This window comes from Melanostigma gelatinosum (genome assembly GCF_949748355.1).
Source record: "Melanostigma gelatinosum genome assembly, chromosome: 4".
Classification (NCBI taxonomy): Eukaryota; Metazoa; Chordata; class Actinopteri; order Perciformes; family Zoarcidae; genus Melanostigma; species Melanostigma gelatinosum.
In genome coordinates this window covers 30,798,901-30,817,137 of record NC_136637.1, presented here as the reverse complement: position 1 = coordinate 30,817,137, position 18,237 = coordinate 30,798,901, and the positions used below count along the sequence as shown (strand labels likewise).

Below are 18,237 nucleotides of genomic sequence, written 5' to 3'. Positions count from 1 at the left end.
AGCGAGGGAACGAGTGAACGAGTTAAAGAGTTAAAGAGTGAATGAATAAACTTCATTGATCCAGATCAAAGAGCCGAGTGTGTTTCCGCCTCATGAATCCTCTGCGTCTCTATTTATTGATTTATTCACACAGAACACGAGAACCCGTTCTCAAATATATTTACATTCACAGAGAAAATAAAAAATAGTTATTTTTTTACATCCCGTAACATTTCGTTTGTACACAGCGGGTCTACTCGACCTCGGCCACGTGAGCCACCTCCACCTCCACGGTCTGAACAACCTCGGCTCCGTCCTCCATCTTGGTGTCGGCGAGGCTCTGCTGGGCCAGGACGTAGTTCACCACCTGCATGATGCCCTGATCCGACAGCGTCGCCGCCGAGCCGTCGCCCGCCGCCTGCACGGCCCGCACGGCCTCCGCCGCCTCCACCGTCTCCTCCGTGATCAGCACCGTCTCGATCTCCTCGGACGGCGGCGGGCGCGCCGGACGCAGCTCCGGCGGCAGCTCCGAGGCCAGGATGCTGACGGCGTGCTCCACCTGCGTGCCCTGGTTGTGGAACTGCAGCGTGTCCTTCTCCAGCATGATCTTGCCCGGCAGGTTGTCCCCGTGGAACTTGGCCATGTGCTTGCGCAGCGTGCGGGCGTCGATGTGCGCCTCCTGGCACATCGGGCACACGTACGGACGCTCGCCCGTGTGCGTGCGGACGTGACGCTTCAGGGAGCGGGCGTCCGCCCACGCAACGCCGCACGTCAGGCACTCGAACGGCTTCACTCCTGGAGGAGAGAGGAGAAGGAACCATCAAAGCAGGGGGGAGGAAGAGGAAAGAGGAGGAAGGAAGAGGAGGAGGAGGAGGAGGGAAGAGGAGGAGGAGGAAGGAAGAGGAGGAGGAAGGAAGAGGAGGAGGAGGGAAGAGGAGGAGGCGGGAAGAGGAGGAGGAGGAGGGAAGAGGAGGAAGGAAGAGGAGGAGGAGGAGGGAAGAGGAGGAGGAGGAGGGAGGAGGAGGAAGAGCTGGAGGGAAGAGGAGGAGGAGGAGGAAGGAAGGAAGAGGAGGAGGAGGGAAGAGGAGGAAGAAGGAAGAGGAGGAGGAGGAGGAGGGAAGAGGAGGAGGAAGGAGGAGGAGGAAGAGGAGGAGGAGGAAGAGGAGGAGGAGGAAGGAGGAAGAGAAGGAGGAAGGAGGAGGAGGAAGAGGAGGAGGAGGAGGAAGGAAGAGGAGGAAGGAAGAGGAGGAGGAAGGAAGAGGAGGAGGAAGGAAGAGGAGGAGGAAGGAAGAGGAGGAGGCGGGAAGAGGAGGAGGAGGAGGAGGAGGGAAGAGGAGGAGGAGGAGGAGGAGGAGGGAGGAGGAGGAAGAGGTGGAGGGAAGAGGAGGAGGAAGGAAGGAAGAGGAGGAGGAGGGAAGAGGAGGAAGAAGGAAGAGGAGGAGGGAAGAGGAGGAGGAAGGAGGAGGAGGAAGAGGAGGAGGAGGAAGAGGAGGAGGAAGGAGGAAAGAAGAGGAGGAGGATGAGAAGGAGGAAGGAGGAGGAGGAGAAGGAGGACGGAAGAGGAAGAGGAGGAGGAGGAAGAAGAGAAGGAGGAAGGAAGACGAGGAGGAGGAGGAGGAGGAGGGAAGAGGAGGAGGAGGAGGAGAAAGAGGAAGGAGGAAGAGGAGGAGGAGGAGGAAGGAGGAAGAGGAGGAAGGAAGAGGAGGAGGAGGGAAGAGGAGGAGGAGGAGGAGGAGGAGGAGAAGGAGGAAGAGGAGGAGGAAGGAAGAGGAGGAGGAAGGAGGAGGAGGAGAAGGAGGAAGGAGGAAGAGGAGGAGGAGGAAGGAAGAGGAGGGGGAGGAGGAGGAGGGAAGAGGAGGAGGAGGAGGAGGGAAGAGGAGGAGGAGGAAGGAAGAGGAGGAGGAAGGAAGAGGAGGAGGAAGGAAGAGGAGGAGGCGGGAAGAGGAGGAGGAGGAGGGAAGAGGAGGAGGAGGAGGAGGAGGGAGGAGGAGGAAGAGGTGGAGGGAAGAGGAGGAGGAAGGAAGGAAGAGGAGGAGGAGGGAAGAGGAGGAAGAAGGAAGAGGAGGAGGAGGAGGAGGGAAGAGGAGGAGGAAGGAGGAGGAGGAAGAGGAGGACGGAAGAGGAAGAGGAGGAGGAGGAGGAAGAAGAGAAGGAGGAAGGAAGACGAGGAGGAGGAGGAGGAGGAGGAGGGAAGAGGAGGAGGAGGGAAGAGGAGGAGGAGGAGGAGAAAGAGGAAGGAGGAAGAGGAGGAGGAAGGAAGAGGAGGAGGAAGGAGGAAGAGGAGGAAGGAAGAGGAGGAGGAGGGAAGAGGAGGAGGAGGAGGAGGAGGAGGAGAAGGAGGAAGAGGAGGAGGAAGGAAGAGGAGGAGGAAGGAGGAGGAGGAGAAGGAGGAAGGAGGAAGAGGAGGAAGGAAGAGGAGGGGGAGGAGGAGGAGGGAAGAGGAGGAGGAGGAGGAGGAAGGAAGAGGAGGAGGGAAGAGGAGGAGGAGGGAGGAGAGAGGAAAGAGGAGGAGGAGGAAGGAAGAGGAAGAGGAGGAAGGAGGAAGGAAGAGGAGGAGGAAGGAAGAGGAAGAGGAGGAGGAAGGAAGAGGAGGAGGAAGGAAGAGGAGGAGGAGGAGGAAGGAAGAGGAAGAGGAGGAGGAGGAAGGAGGACAGAGGAGGAGGGAAGAGGAGGAGGAGGGAAGAGGAGGGGGAGGAGGAGGGAAGAGGAGGAGGAGGGAAGAGGAAGAGGAAGAGGAAGAGGAAGAGGAAGAGGAGGAGGAAGAGGAGGAGGAAGGAGGAGGAGGAGAAGGAGGAAGGAGGAAGAGGAGGAGGAGGAAGGAAGAGGAGGGGGAGGAGGAGGAGGGAAGAGGAGGAGGAGGAGGAGGAAGGAAGAGGAGGAGGGAAGAGGAGGAGGAGGGAGGAGAGAGGAAAGAGGAGGAGGAGGAAGGAAGAGGAAGAGGAAGAGGAGGAAGGAGGAAGGAAGAGGAGGAGGAGGAGGAGGAGGAAGGAAGAGGAAGAGGAAGGAAGAGGAGGAGGAAGGAAGAGGAGGAGAAGGAGGAAGGAAGAGGAAGAGGAGGAGGAGGAAGGAGGACAGAGGAGGAGGGAAGAGGAGGAGGAGGGAAGAGGAGGGGGAGGAGGAGGGAAGAGGAGGAGGAGGGAAGAGGAAGAGGAAGAGGAAGAGGAAGAGGAAGAGGAAGAGGAGGAAGAGGAAGAGGAGGAGGAAGAGGAAGAGGAAGAGGAAGAGGAGGAGGAGGAGGAAGAGGAGGAGGAAGAGGAAGAGGAGGAGGAGGAAGAGGAGGAGGTCTTACCCTGGTGGTTGTTGACGTGCCGTCTGTACTCCCTCAGCTGGGTGAACTTCCTTCCACACTGCTCACACTCTCTCTCCAGGTTCTGCTTCACTCGTCCTTTCTTCCCGTGAGTCGCCTTCTTCACGTGTCTCCTGAACAAAGCCTTCTCAAAGAACTCCTTACCGCACACGTTACACCTGAGGACAGACGGGGACACACGTTACACCTGAGGACAGACGGGGACACACGTTACACCTGAGGACAGACGGGGACACACGTTACACCTGAGGACAGACGGGGACACACGTTACACCTGAGGACAGACGGGGACACAGGTTACACCTGAGGACAGACGGGGACACACGTTACACCTGAGGACAGACGGGGACACACGTTACACCTGAGGACAGACGGGGACACACGTTACACCTGAGGACAGACGGGGACACACGTTACACCGGAGACTAGAAAAACATATTTGACTGAATATTGGAGAACGATCGTCAGTTAAACATTATTTACTGCTGCTGCTGGTTAAACTGTGAGGGGGGTCAGTACGGATCCACTACGGTCCTCTACACCACTACCGGGAACAGTGGTCCTAACGTCTGGACTCACTTGAAGGGCTCAGCCACGCTGTGGGACTTGACGTGAGAGTACCAGTCCTTCTTCCAGCTGTAGCACTTCCCACACACCTGACACTGGAAGGGCTTCAGGCCCATGTGCTTGTTCATGTGCTGCTGCAGGTCTTTGGCTTCGTAGAACCTCTTGTCACAGCTGCAGGTCACACAGAGTCTTAACGTTAGAATGGCGTCTCTCACCGCGTCCACGGAGACGGACGGACGGATACTCACTGAGCGCAGGAGAACGGGCGGACGTCGGGTTTGGGCAGGTGCTTCTTCAGGTGTTTGCTCAGAGCCGAGGCTCGATGGAAGGTCGCTCCACAGGTGTTGCAGAGGTACTTTGACTCACCTGAGGACGGATTTTAAAGGTTTACGGTGAAAAACAGACACAAATATCTGAGAAATAAGAAGGTTACCTCACTCGTCTCTCGTGATGTTTGTCAGATGCTACCTGTGTGCAGGTCTCACCTGTGTGCAGGTCTCACCTGTGTGCAGGTCTCACCTGTGTGCAGGCTGGTGTGCTCCTCCATGCTCCTCTTGCTGACGAAGGACTTCTTGCAGTATTCACAGTGGAACTGCTTGGTGACGTCGTGCAGCGCGCGGTGCATCTTCAGGCTGTGCTTGTGGGCGAAGGTCTTCCCACAGACCTTACAGGAGTGCGGGCGGACCCCCGTGTGGTTCAACATGTGGATCCTCAGAGAGTAGAGCTTCGGCAGCGTCTTCCCGCAGATGTCGCACACGAACTCTCTCTTGGTGTGCGCCGACGACGCGGTCTTCTGGTCCAGATCTACGTCCGGCTTGGCGTCGGCGTCGGGCTCCGCGGGCGGTTTGTGGACGGGCGGCCGCTGGCTGCTCTGCTGCTTGTGTCGGGCCAGGTGGGCTCGGAGCGAGGCGGCGTACTGGAACTCTTTACTGCACAGCTGGAGGGACACAAACGCACCGTGGTCAGCTTCACGACGTCATTAACACAGAACCCAGGCTGGAAAAGCATGCTTTCTTTAATCTCCACAAACTACACGGCTTATCAGCCAGAAGATGTAAAAACTGTCATAATCTTCAGATTTCCATCTTTCCTACGGTCCATCATGTGTGAAGAACATGATGAAGAAATCAAAACGAAGCTTAAAATCATGATAATTCATCTAAAACATTTTATTCTACATGTTCTCATTTAAACTATCTCCACTAATAAAGAGTTCACTTCAACCAGATTGTGTAAAAACTAGTGGTGGGCAACTTAACGCGTTCGTTTTTATTACTAAGCAACATTTTTAACACAAGGGCAGCAGCGTGAACAGCTGTTTATGGCGTCTCTTCAGTCTTCAAGTTTCCTTCACCTACATTCCCCTGGGTCCTAAGTCCCTCCATGTTCAGCTTCTTATCACCCTCTATGTACCAACGTACATTTATAACAAATACCACACATATTACGGTAATCAGCGTTGTTATGTGTCTGACCTAAATACCAAGAAAAGAAAAAAATCAATGATTCATTTAAAATTGAAACGATTGTTTTAGAGTTGTTAAAGTGTTTTGTTTGTAATATGTATAATAAGCATCATTTAGTGTCACGACTGAGAATCTAACAAACATGAAAACATGACGTAGATATGTTTCAGTTCTCAAGAAGTATATTTAAATATCATCTCTTACACATGAAGATAACGTTGTGAACACCTGAATATCTATGATCAGAATCATTATAACTGTGTTATAACTGCTGCTGTGTGAAGAGAACACTGCTGCTAACAACAACCTGATGTGTTTAAAGTGTTTACACACAATGTTATTCACCTTTGTTCATAGAGCAGCACTTTCAAATAACAGTGCACAATACACTACTTATGAATTCATTATTGAACTTTGCACATAACGAGATTAATCGCGATTAAAAATTGTAATCGTTGCCCAGCACTAATATAAATATTACACTGTGAGCTCCTCAGTGAAACTATGACGTCATGATGGATTCATCTGAGACCAACAGTCATGTGACAACAAGGAGGAGACTCTGACTGAACTACAGGAAGTGAACACAGAGAGGAGGAGAGAGGAGGAGAAGAGAGAGGAGGAGAGGAGAGAGGAGGAGAGGAGAGAGGAGGAGAGAGGAGGAGAAGAGAGAGGAGGAGAGGAGGGGAGGAGAGAGGAGAGAGGAAGAGAAGAGAGAGGAGGGGAGGAGAGGAGAGAGGAGGAGAGGAGAGAGGAGGAGAGGAGGGGAGGAGAGAGGAGAGGAGGAGGGGAGGAGAGAGGAGAGAGGAGAGAGGAAGAGAAGAGAGAGGAGGGGAGGGTTTGGGTTTTAAAATCTCTTTATTTCACTGTTACAGTGAAACCAGAAACACTCTAAAACATCACATAATAATCAGAAAATCAATAAAATAAAAACAAATAACCAAAAATAAAGCACCAAAGAACAAATAAACCATCAATTACAACAATCAATACGTTCAGAAGTTCACCACCAGCTCTCCACCAGCACCCACTGAGCATAAAATGCTCCCAGTAGTCCATCTGTCCCTGAAAGCCTGTAAATCGTCCACTGTCTGATAGTAGGTGTGTTCCACCCTGAGTCTGGCTTTCAACAGTCCCTCCAGAACCTTCACCGGATCCTCACTACCGGCACCCCGCGCCCGATTCTTACGTGTCAGCCAGATGGCCAACTTGGCAGAACCAGATAAAAAGTTTACCATTGTGTGGACAGCCTTCTGTTTGGAGCAGTATTTTGGACCGAAGATGAACAACATGAAAGAAAAAACATGTCCAAGACCCTGAAACCATCTTTTTAACCGCTCAAAGAGCCCTGAGAGCCGCAGACACTGAACAAACAAATGTTCCAGGGTCTCAGTCTGCCCGCAAAACCCACACTCCTCCCCAATTTGTGGATCCAGGTGTGCCCGGTATCTGTTGGTGGCTATAGCTCCATGTACAACCCTCCACTGGAGGTCAGCTGTCCGTTTTTCAACGGGCAGCTTGTACATGCACCTCCAGCTGCCTCTCGGGGAAGAACCTGGGCCAAAGAACCCGGTCCACCTCGACTCTGTCAACCCTGCCAGAGAGCGGAGGTTCACAACCTTTACACAGATTTCGTAGATGGCTTTTTTCTCTGCTGCCTGAAACTTGTCCAGGTGAGGGGTTGTGAACGTCAGCAGCTTGTTACCTCCCCCCTGCCAGTCCCCCACCGCTGGGGCAACGAGCAGAGTGGGGGGGGTGTACTCACTCTCTTCATCCCATTGGTCAGACAGAGTACGGTTTCCTGCAACTGCTCTCAGGCGTTGTGGCAGGGCGGCACAGACCTCCTCCACTATCCTGCTGGTCAACCTGACAGACGTGATGTTAGTGTTCTGCCTGAAGGTGGCCATGGATGCTGCGGTTGATGACATCTTCACCAAATGTCCAAGTTTAGTGCAGCCGGCTTCTCTCAGACGCGTTCTCAGGCTGGCAGACTGCAGCGTTTGGGTTCTGATGAAACTGTTAAAGAACAGAGGTTCCTCCAGCAGCCATGCGCCCGGAGTCTCATCAGCTTTACGTGAAATGTTAAAAATCTGCCACGCCTGCAGAACAGAGCTGTAGAACGGCGTCAGCCCGGCCAAGTCCACTTCCTCAGGTTGTAGGAGAAAGAGCTGCTTGTCATAACCCAACCGCCCAGCTCTCCTCAGCAGCAGTCGAGCCGTGTCCATCCAGCTGGGGCCACAGCCATAGAGCAGCCTCTGTGCAGTCCGGAGTCTGAACGAGGCGATCCTGGACTGGATGTCGATGAGACCCTGCCCCCCCTCTGCCACAGGCAGATAGAGCGCTGCTGCACGAACCCAGTGCCGGCCGGACCAGAAGAAGTCCACGACAGACCTCTGTATCTCTGCTATGAGGCCTCCAGGTGGAGTCAGAGCGATGAGTCTGTGCCACAGAGTCGAGGCAACTAAGTTATTAGCAACCAGAACCCTTCCCCTATATGACAACTGGGGTAGTAACCATCCCCACCTAGCGAACCGAGCACACACCTTCTCCTTAACTCCCTCCCAGTTCTTTTTCTCAAAATCCTCACAGCCCAAAAACACACCCAGCACCTTTAGACCTTCTTTTCCCCACTGAAGACCTCCAGGCAGATGAGGCACTGTCTGATGGCTCCACTGTCCCACCAATAAGGCTTCAGACTTTTCCCAGTTCACCCGTGCAGATGAAGCCCTCTCATAAAGAGACAAAGTGTCCTGTAGACAACGAACATCTCCCTGGTCCCTGATGAAGATGTTTACGTCATCAGCATACGCAGACACAGTGAGGGGACTACAAAGACTAGAGGACCCCGGCAGTGACAGACCACTGAGCCGACTTCTCAGCCTGCACAACAGAGGCTCCAAAGCGAGGCTGTAGAGTTGCCCCGAGATAGGACAACCCTGCCTTATCCCTCTCCGTACAGGGATCGGTCGACTCAAGCCAGCTCCCATTTTGACCATGCATTCAGCACCACTGTAGAGCAAACCCACCCAAGCCAAAAACCCATCACCAAGCCCGAAAGCCCTAAGTGCAGAAAACAGATATGTGTGACCCACCCTGTCAAAAGCCTTCTCCTGGTCTAGTGAGACAATACCTACATCTACATCGTGACATTTACACACATCAAGCACATCACGGACGAGGAAGATATTGTCCATAACTGTCCTGTCTGGGATACAGTACGTTTGGTCGCTATTTACAACCACTTCCAGGTAGTCTCTTAGTCTGTTGGACAAGGCTCTGGAAAGCACCTTATAGTCCGTGCAAAGCAGGGCCACTGGCCTCCAGTTCTTCAGAAGGGCCAAGTCGCCCTTCTTGGGCAGCAGGGAGAGTACTGCCCGCTGGCACGAAACAGGCAGTGTTCCTGTTTTAAAACATTCCATCAAAACAGAGTGTAAGTCAGCACCGATGATGTTCCAGAATGCCTTAAAGAAGTCCGAGGAGAGGCCGTCGATTCCCGGAGTCTTTCCTGAAGCCATCTGGTTCACTGCAGTTGAAAGCTCCTCCAGCGTCAGCTCTCTGTCCAGCGTGGCCCTCTCTGCTGGACTGAGCTGAGGAAGACCCTCCAGGAGCTCCTTACTGCTGTCTATACAGGACGGCTCTTCCCCAAAAAGAGCAGCGTAGAAGCCCACGGCATAGGTCCTCATCTCCCTCTGGTCAGTTGTTATCCTGCCTCCCGGGAGCCTCAGGCAGGTCATCCGCTTCCTCTGCGCCACCGATCTCTCCAGGTTGAAGAAGAACGAACTTGGGGCATCCATGTCCTTCAACTGAAGGAAACGGGACCTGACCAGAGCTCCTTTCACTCTCTCTTGCAGGAATGAGCTCAACTCCAACCTCCTCTCCTTCAGCAGTTGGCCCACACCGGGATCTGGGTCTCTCTGGAAGCCCTCCTCAATGATCTTTATGTTGGCTTCAAGGTCTTTGACAGCAGACTTGATTTTAGCGGTGGCGTTTGAGGTGTACTGCTGGCAGAACACACGAATCTGTGCTTTTCCGACCTCCCACCACTGCTTCAGAGAACTGAAACGAGCTTTTTCAGTTTTCCACTGCTGCCAAAGAACCCCAAAGCTCTGACAAAAAGTGGTGTCCTGTAAAAGTTTATTGTTAAAATGCCAGTAGGAGTTAACCCTTTCACCCGGTGAGGTTATCAAGCCTAGACTGACGAGGTGGTGATCGCTGAACCCAACTGGACTGATTGTGCTGCTCTTCAGTCTGGAACTGAGACTGCGAGAGATGTAAACTCTGTCCAGCCTGGCTGCACTAATCCTGTCATTTCTGACTCTAACCCAGGTGTACTGTCTGCTTAGTGGCTGTTTTACTCTCCAAGTGTCCAACAGATCTAAGTGTAAGATGACGTTGTGGAGACTCTGAGCTGACTGTGGGTGTGGTTCCTCACTATTTCGGTCCATGGTGAAGTCTAAAGTGCAGTTAAAATCCCCTCCGATGATCAGCTGCTCCTGAAGGCAGCTCTGCAGTTCGTTTTGCAGCGTAGTGAAGAAGCGTGCTCTCTCTGGCCCCTGATTCGGTGCATATATGTTGACGAAGCAGTAAAGCGAGCTCTCTATCTCTGCCCTCACCATCAGCAAACGACCCTTCACCACCTCAGTGACCGACAGGACGGTTGCATTAGCTGCTGTTCTAAACAGCACGGCTACCCCGGCACTAAGATTGGTTCCGTGGCTCAAGGTGCATGAGCCCTCCCACCATAAACCCCAGTCTACTTCATCTGATGGAATGGTGTGAGTTTCTTGCAAAAAGAGGATGTCCAACCTTTTTTGATTTACAACCTCCTGTATTAATGCTCTTTTATGCCCGTCCCTCCCACCATTGATGTTTAAAGACCCTAAATTAAAGCTCTGCATGGAAAGGTCAGAGGATGGAAAGCGGTAAGACAAGATGAGAAGTGAGCAGTGGAAAGTGGAAAACCCCGTGTGGCACATGATCATATTAAGCGGTCTTAGTTTGACCCTTTTGACTTTTCCTCTCTTTCTTCGCGGCTGTGATGTGTTTCTTCAGGCGGTAGCGCTTTTTCCCGTCTAAAAGGTCCAAACCCACCTTCCTCTGCACCACCCCAACAGATCGGATGAACTTCTCCGTGTCGGGGAAATACTCACTCACTTTTACAGTTCTATTGAAAGTGACCTCCAAAAACGAGTTTATTTCCTTAAGTGAATACAGATCAGAGCTTTTAATGCACGTTCCAGAATTTGATGCAAGATCTGCTTCACTCCCATCGTCCATGTCCTCTCCTTCACAAGACATCTGGCTGTTGGACACAGACCCTACACTCTGTGCGTCATCTAAGGCTGTGCTGAGATCTCCACCTGCAGAACCTGTAGCTGCCTCTTCACAGACTCCTACAGACGGTGGTGGTGCTCCGGTACCAGATGTAATGAGGTTCTGCGCCACCACAGAAGCCTGCTGGTTGTAAGACTGGCCCTGACTGTCATCAGCAGAAGACGAAGAAACGCCGCCGACCCCACCGGCGGCAGCCGCAGCCACACCAGCGGGTCCCGGCGCGGCCGGCACCGCCGCAGCCGGAGGCTCCACGTCCGGTGCCGGAGCGGCCGCCGCCGAAGCGGCCGCCGCCGGGGCAGCCGGAGGCTCCGCCTCCGGAGCGGCCGCCGCCGGAGCAGCCGGAGGCTCCGCCTCCGGAGCAGCCGGAGGCTCCGCCTCCGGAGCAGCCGCCGCCGGAGCAGCCGGAGGCTCCGCCTCCGGAGCAGTCGGAGGCTCCGCCTCCGCGCCTCTCCGCTGCTTGTGCGGACACGCGAAGCGTTTGTGCCCTACATCGCCACACTCAAAACATTTGAACTGTCCCGAGCTCGCGTACACCATGTATGAACCCTCCCCGTGTTTCACCCTGAAGGACACCTCTAGTGTTTGTGTCGGTGACTCCAGGAACATGAAGACCTGCCGCCTAAGCGACAGCACGTGCTTCAGCTTGGGGTCCTTACACCCCAAATTAACTGTTCTAAATCCGCTGGCAAACTTTCCAAACCTGCGCAGCTCATTCCCTAACAGTTCGTCCGGTATAAACGGCGGAACACCGGACACGGTGATCCGCGTAGAGGGCACCGAGAGCGGAGAGACCTGCACGAAGCTGTCCCTGATGAACACGCCGCTCTCTATCAGCTTGTGGACGTAAGCCTCGCTCGCCACAAACACAACCACAGCTTTATTCATCCGAGACGCGAAAGAAAGTTTGTCATGTCCCACCTGTTCTCCCACAGCCAGCAGCACCTCCTCTACTGACACGCTGCTGTCCGGTGGAACTACCCGGACTCCGTGCCGGATTGACGGGCGCGGCGTCTCGGAGGACGCCATCCTCCCGAACAACGCCAAACAACACCACTAAGCACACGTTCTTCCGATAAATACACCGCTTATATCTCACCTGATCATGTGCAGAGACAGAGGAACAAATCCCAAAGCTGTGAAACAAGAATCAAACCTCCGCGCCGCTCACACTCACGTCCACCACTCACACTCACGTCCACCACTCACACGCAACCGGAAACGGAAACAGAGGAGAGGAAAGAGGAGAGGAGAGGAGAGGGGAGAGAGGAGGAGAGGAGAGAGGAGAAGAGGAGAGGAGAGAGGAGAGAGGAGGAGAGGAGAGAGGAGGAGAGGAGAGAGGAGGAGAGGAGGAGAGGAGAGAGGAGGAGAGGAGAGAGGAGGAGAGGAAGAGAAGAGAGAGGAGGGGAGGAGAGAGGAGAGGAGGAGGGGAGGAGAGAGGAGGAGAGAGGAGAGAGGAAGAGAAGAGAGAGGAGGAGAGGAGAGAGGAGGAGAGGAGAGAGGAGAAGAGGAGAAGAGGAGGAGAGGAGAGAGGAGGAGAGGAGAGAGGAGGAGAGGAGAGAGGAAGAGAAGAGAGAGGAAGAGAAGAGAGAGGAGGGGAGGAGAGAGGAGAGGAGGAGAGGAGAGAGGAGTAGAGGAGAGAGGAGTAGAGGAGAGAGGAGGGGAGGAGAGAGGAGAGATGAGGAGAAGAGAGGAGGGGAGAGGAGGAGAAGAGAGAGGAGGGGAGGAGAGAGGAGAGATGAGGAGAAGAGAGGAGGGGAGGAGAGAGGAGTAGAGGAGAGAGGAGTAGAGGAGAGAGGAGGGGAGGAGAGAGGAGAGGAGGGGAGGAGAGGAGGGGAGGAGAGAGGAGGAGAAGAGAGAGGAGGGGAGGAGAGAGGCGGAGAAGAGGAGAAGAGAGGAGGGGAGGAGAGAGGAGTAGAGGAGAGAGGAGGGGAGGAGAGAGGAGAGGAGGGGAGGAGAGAGGAGGAGAAGAGAGAGGAGGGGAGGAGAGAGGAGAGAGGAGGAGAGGAGAGCGGAGGGGAGGGGCTGAAACATGAATAGATTAATATCTATAACACGTGGAGACTATTTGTTTTCATTGGTAAAACTTAAAGACACTTGAAACATGTTGGATATTTAGATCATATTGTTTCCAATTTTTGTAAAATAAATGATCAAAGAAATTCAACTTGTCTTTCTGTCTTTTTAAAGATTGATGACATCATAACTGTTATTCTGCACTGAAGACATGTTCTAGTTCTCTCTGCTTCTAGTCATGATGGTTCTGGTTCTATAGAGGAGCAGAACTTTATATTACAGAGAACATCCAGACCACAGAGCGAAACATGAGACGGGACAGAAACCATCTTTGAGTTCAGAGGGTTATGAAACAGGAAGTTGGATGAGCTCTGATACTCACGCTGCACTTGTAGCCGCGAGCCTTCTCGTGTTTCAGCGTGTGCATGATGAGCGAGTAGCGTCTTTGGAAAGATGCGCCGCACTCGGAGCACGTGTGTTCTCCGTCAGCAGCCGCCGGCTCCTGTTTTGTCTCAGGCTCCGCCCCCTTTGTCCCGGCCTCGTCAGCGCTGAGCTCTGCTGGCGTCACGCTCTCCACGGCGGCACCGGGCTCTGGCTCCACCCCCGACTCAGACTGACCTTCACCTTGAGCCTCCACCGGCTGCTTTGGTGGTCGTCCTCTCTTACCCGTCCTCAGAGGCACCTGAACACATCACGGTCAATATTAGAGACGTTAACCATCACAGTGTAGATAAGGTTTAAACGTTAACCGTCAGTGTAAATAAAGTTTTATCGTTAACCATCAGTGTAAATAAAGTGGTAACGTTAACAATCAGAGTGTAAATAAAGTTTAACGTTAACCATCAGAGTGTAAATAAAGTTTTAACGTTAACCATCAGAGTGTAAATAAAGTTTCATCGTTAACCATCAGAGTGTAAATAAAGTTTTAACGTTAACCATCAGAGTGTAAATAAAGTTTTAACGTTAACCATCAGAGTGTAAATAAAGTTTTAACGTTAACATCAGAGTGTAAATAAAGTTTTAACGTGAACCATCAGAGTGTAAATAAAGTTTTAACGTTAACCATCAGAGTGTAAATAAAGTTTTAACGTGAACCATCAGAGTGTAAATAAAGTTTCATTGTTAACCATCAGAGTGTAAATAAAGTTTTAACGTAAACCATCAGAGTGTAAATAAAGTTTTAACGTTAACCATCAGAGTGTAAATAAAGTTTAACGTTAACCATCAGAGTGTAAATAAAGTTTCATCGTTAACCATCAGAATGTAAATAAAGTTTCAACGTTAACCATCAGAGTGTAAATAAAGTTTAACGTTAACCATCAGAGTGTAAATAAAGTTTCATCGTTAACCATCAGAATGTAAATAAAGTTTTAACGTTAACCATCAGAGTGTAAATAAAGTTTTAACGTTAACCATCAGAGTGTAAATAAAGTTTCATCGTTAACCATCAGAGTGTAAATAAAGTTTTAACGTTAACCATCAGAGTGTAAATAAAGTTTTAACGTTAACCATCAGAGTGTAAATAAAGTTTCATCGTTAACCATCAGAGTGTAAATAAAGTTTTAACGTTAACCATCAGAGTGTAAATAAAGTTTATCGTGAACCATCAGAGTGTAAATAAAGTTTAACGTCAACCATCAGAGTGTAAATAAAGTTTTAACGTTAACCATCAGAGTGTAAATAAAGTTTTAACGTTAATCATCAGAGTGTAAATAAAGTTTTAACGTTAACCATCAGAGTGTAAATAAAGTTTTAACGTTAACCATCAGAGTGTAAATAAAGTTTTAACGTTAACCATCAGAGTGTAAATAAAGTTTAACGTTAACCATCAGAGTGTAAATAAAGTTTAACGTTAACCATCAGAGTGTAAATAAAGTTTTAACGTTAACCATCAGAGTGTAAATAAAGTTTATCGTTAACCATCAGAGTGTAAATAAAGTTTATCGTGAACCATCAGAGTGTAAATAAAGTTTATCGTTAACCATCAGAGTGTAAATAAAGTTTATCGTGAACCATCAGAGTGTAAATAAAGTTTTAACGTTAACCATCAGAGTGTAAATAAAGTTTTAACGTTAACCATCAGAGTGTAAATAAAGTGTTACTGACTCAGTAGAACATGTGTTTCTAGTCTCTGATCATGTTTCATTGTAAACAACCAATCAGAGGAGAGCTAGTAACGTTAGCAGCACCGCTAACGGCTAACCAACGGAGGTTCACTTCAGTTACACTATGATGCCTTCAGGCTCTGCTCAGTGAACACGAGTACTGGCTGAAGGTTCATTATAACGTTATCATGATGTGTTCACATGTCATCTGTAAAATGTAGTTTTGGTGATGAACTGGAATAAATCCAGTAGTTTGAAGGAGACGTTTTCACGTGAATATGAAATAGATATTAGAGATGAATTATGATGTTTAACTTCCTAACACGAGCTCTAAGCTCATTATTATACTTCATTAAAGATAATGATCAAATAAGAATACAATCTGTTATTTCCTTATTATTTGAAGAAAACACTACATTACTAAAACAAAGTGAAAGTATAACATGTATTATTTGTGATGTTTACTGATCTTTAATAAGGTGGATCGTCATGTTGCTCTTCATATATTCTATATCTGATAAACTGTATTTAAAGGTACAGACGCACCTTCGGAGTGACGGCTCTCGGTGAGGTCGAGGTGGCCCCCCCCCTCCCCTCCTCCTCCTCCTCCAGCCCCATGTGGAGCCGGGCGTACCCCCCCTCAGCGATGGAGCGCTGCCGGAGTCGTCTTCTGTTGGGGTCGTCCGTGTCCTGTTTGTCTCCGTGTCCTTCGTCAGCAGACGGCTCCTCCTCCTCCAGAGGGCCGAACTCCTCCACCTCCACCTCCATCTCCCTCTTCACCTTCGCCGGACGTCCACGTTTACGTTTCTGGGGAGTGGGAGGAGCCGATTCTACCGCCGCCGTCGCCGCTTCAGAGGACAGCTTGAAGACCTCCGAGGGACTCCCTTTCTCCGGGTCCACGTTGATGACGAAGGCTTCAGAGGCCGGCGGCTGCTCCTCCATCGCCAGGCAGGCGGACACCACGGCGAGGGACTCGCTGGCCCCGGCCTGCCCGCTGTGCGTGACCACGGTCATCGTGTCACCCTCCGGTCCGTCCGCGCCGCCGGAGATCAGGGTGAGCGTCTCTCCCGGCTCCTGAGCGATCAGGGTCACCGTCTCGCTCTGTCCGGCCTCCCCACAATGCACCTCTTCTCCCTCGGCGACGTCGCTCACGGGCCGCTGGGCGTAGGCGTCGTCCTCGGGAGGAGCGGCGAACGCCACGGGCTCGCCGCTCTGCGTGACCACGGCCCGGCCGTCGCTCTCGATGGTGAGCAGGAAGGCGGTCGACTCGTCCATGGCGGCGTCCCGAGCTGGCGCCGGTTGGCTGGACACCACCGTGTGCACGTCTCCCCTCTGGTACACCGTCAGCTTCTGCTCCTCCACCTGCTTGTGCACCGACTCGCAGATCTGCAGCACCTCCGTCATCAGCAGGTGGCGAGCCAGGTTGGCGATGTCGGCCATGACGCAGAAGTTGAAGGTGAGCGCGGACGTGTACGCGAAGTCCAGCAGCGGCAGGAAGCTGACTTTGGTGAAGCCTGCAGACAGAAGTGAAGGGTTAAAAAAAAAACAGAGCGGCGGCGCACGAACGTGGTTTTTTCTCCTCGAGGTCTCACCGGAGAGGTCGACCACGGCCTCGTGCGTGGAGGCGGCGCCCTTCTCGAAGAAGAGCTCGTTGAAGTACTCGCTGCACGCCGCCAGCACGGACTTGTGGGCGCGATGCTCCTCCCCCTCAATCAGCAGCGTGATGTCACAGAACTGGTTGGTGAGACGCTGCTGGTTCAGTTTGTCCAACATCGTCTGACTGTGATTAGGAAGGAACTGATTCACCTCACCCTTACTGTCCACCTGGGGGGGGGCAGAGAGAGAGAGAGAGAGAGAGAAAGAGAAACAGACAGAGAGAGACATTAATAATAATAATAATAAAACATTAATAAACATGTGAAACAGGAGAGACGTACAAACACCAGTTCGTGCTTCGCCGGCATCTTCATCGATCTGAGCTGAGCAGACGAGTCAGTGAAGACCAAACTATCGTCTCCCTCCTCTTCCTCCTCTTCCTCATTATTAGCGTTAGCGTTAGCGGCGGCCGCCTTGCGTCTCCCCGGCCGGCTGAAGGGTCGAGATCCAGGGCAGTCATCGGCGCCTCTCCGGCTCTGACACGAAGAGCACTCTCTGATGTGGTCTTTGACGTTCTTCAGGATCCCTGAGGGACACAAACAAATATATATATATATACATACATATATACATATACCTATATACATATATATATATATATATATAAATACGTATATATATATATATATATATATATATAAATACGTATATATATATATATATATATATGTACACACATACATATATTCGTACATATATATATATATATATTTGTTAAACTCATCAATAAACTCCAATAACAGATTGATATCACTCACACTACATATAAACCCTTTAACCCCCCTCCACCCCACCTCTAGTGACAATATGAAGGGGGACCCTACATGGACTCTACATGGACCCGGGTCTCACAGTCCCTTCAGCCCCCCACAGCCCCCGGATATCTCACCTCTCCACCAGTACTTCTGAGAGATGGTGTCCCAGGTGACCTGCTGGTTCAGGTGCTCCCCCCCCTCGGTGACGGTGTGCGCCTCGTTGATGAGCTCCCTCCTCCGGCCGTCCTGCAGCACCACCTCCAGCTCCGTGAACTCATGGTGGCCCTTCAGCCGGCGCTGGTAGAACAGAGTCCCGTCCCGGACCACGTAGCAGGTGGCCGCCTTCCGGATCTTCCTCTTGGTGTTCCCGGGCGTCCCCGGAGCGTACGGCTCCCGCTCATCCGTCAGGTAGCGAATGATGGCCAAGTAGCTCTCCTCACACGACATGTCTCCTCCTCCCGGCTCCGTGCGGCTCGACGACCCCTTTATATTTAATTTATAATTTATTAATATTTATAGACTGCGTGCAGACGGAAGATAACGTGAAATAAAGACGCCAACGACAACATTTCAAATTGTTTTTGAAGGTGGAACTGCAGTTCGTAACCGTCAGGGTAGACTTGCCCGAACAGACAAAATGGCTGCTGCACAACCGGAAGTTCCGTCATCAGTGGCGGAAGTGCGTTGTTAACGTTGTCCGCCACCAGAGGGCGCAATGTGCCAATTTATAATTTGTTATAGCCGGAAACAGGCTCCAGATTCATTTCTTATTTCAGTTTATTATTTTTATAGATCATTTAATCTTGATTAATCATTATGATTATTTTGTTTCTTATCTATTTTTTATTCAGAGACTGAACACATGAGATCAATGAAGACTTCTTCAGAATATGAAGCAGCTGCAGCTCTAAATGTAAAATGTTTTAAAAGATGCCTAAAAGAACATCTGATTGCTGTTTTGTAACAGTTTGTTTATGTATTCGTTTTCATGTCTTTCTTGTTTTAGCTGTTATATTACACATGCACACACACTCGACACAATTACATTATTATTA

The 18,237-nt window shown here is 51.1% G+C and overlaps 1 protein-coding gene across 1 annotated transcript; it reads right to left on the bottom strand.

Annotated features, from left to right (window-relative positions):
* Window positions 1-78: 78 nt before the first annotated feature.
* zbtb11 (zinc finger and BTB domain containing 11) lies at window positions 79-17,773 on the bottom strand. The gene is made up of 10 exons (XM_079267433.1): window positions 17,317-17,773; window positions 16,709-16,953; window positions 16,364-16,595; window positions 15,318-16,285; window positions 13,049-13,348; window positions 4,373-4,790; window positions 4,102-4,219; window positions 3,866-4,024; window positions 3,269-3,444; window positions 79-774 (listed from the first exon to the last, which is right to left on the bottom strand). The coding sequence occupies exons 1-10, from the start codon at window positions 17,627-17,629 to the stop codon at window positions 233-235; spliced, it is 3,471 nt and encodes a 1,156-aa protein (XP_079123559.1). The 5' UTR covers window positions 17,630-17,773; the 3' UTR covers window positions 79-232.
* Between the last annotated feature and the right edge of the window lie 464 nt (window positions 17,774-18,237).

What these genes read in the sequence shown, in the direction of transcription:
- zbtb11 (XM_079267433.1), bottom strand. Translation starts at nt 17,629, where the DNA reads ATGTCGTGTGAGGAGAGCTACTTGGCCATCATTCGCTACCTGACGGAT. An exon ending in GCACACCAGCCTGCACACAG is followed by an intron (nt 4,220 to 4,372) that starts GTGAGACCTGCA and finishes ATCCGTCCTCAG; the next exon opens with GTGAGTCAAAGTACCTCTGC. An exon ending in GCACGTCAACAACCACCAGG is followed by an intron (nt 775 to 3,268) that starts GTAAGACCTCCT and finishes TCTCTCCTCCAG; the next exon opens with GAGTGAAGCCGTTCGAGTGC.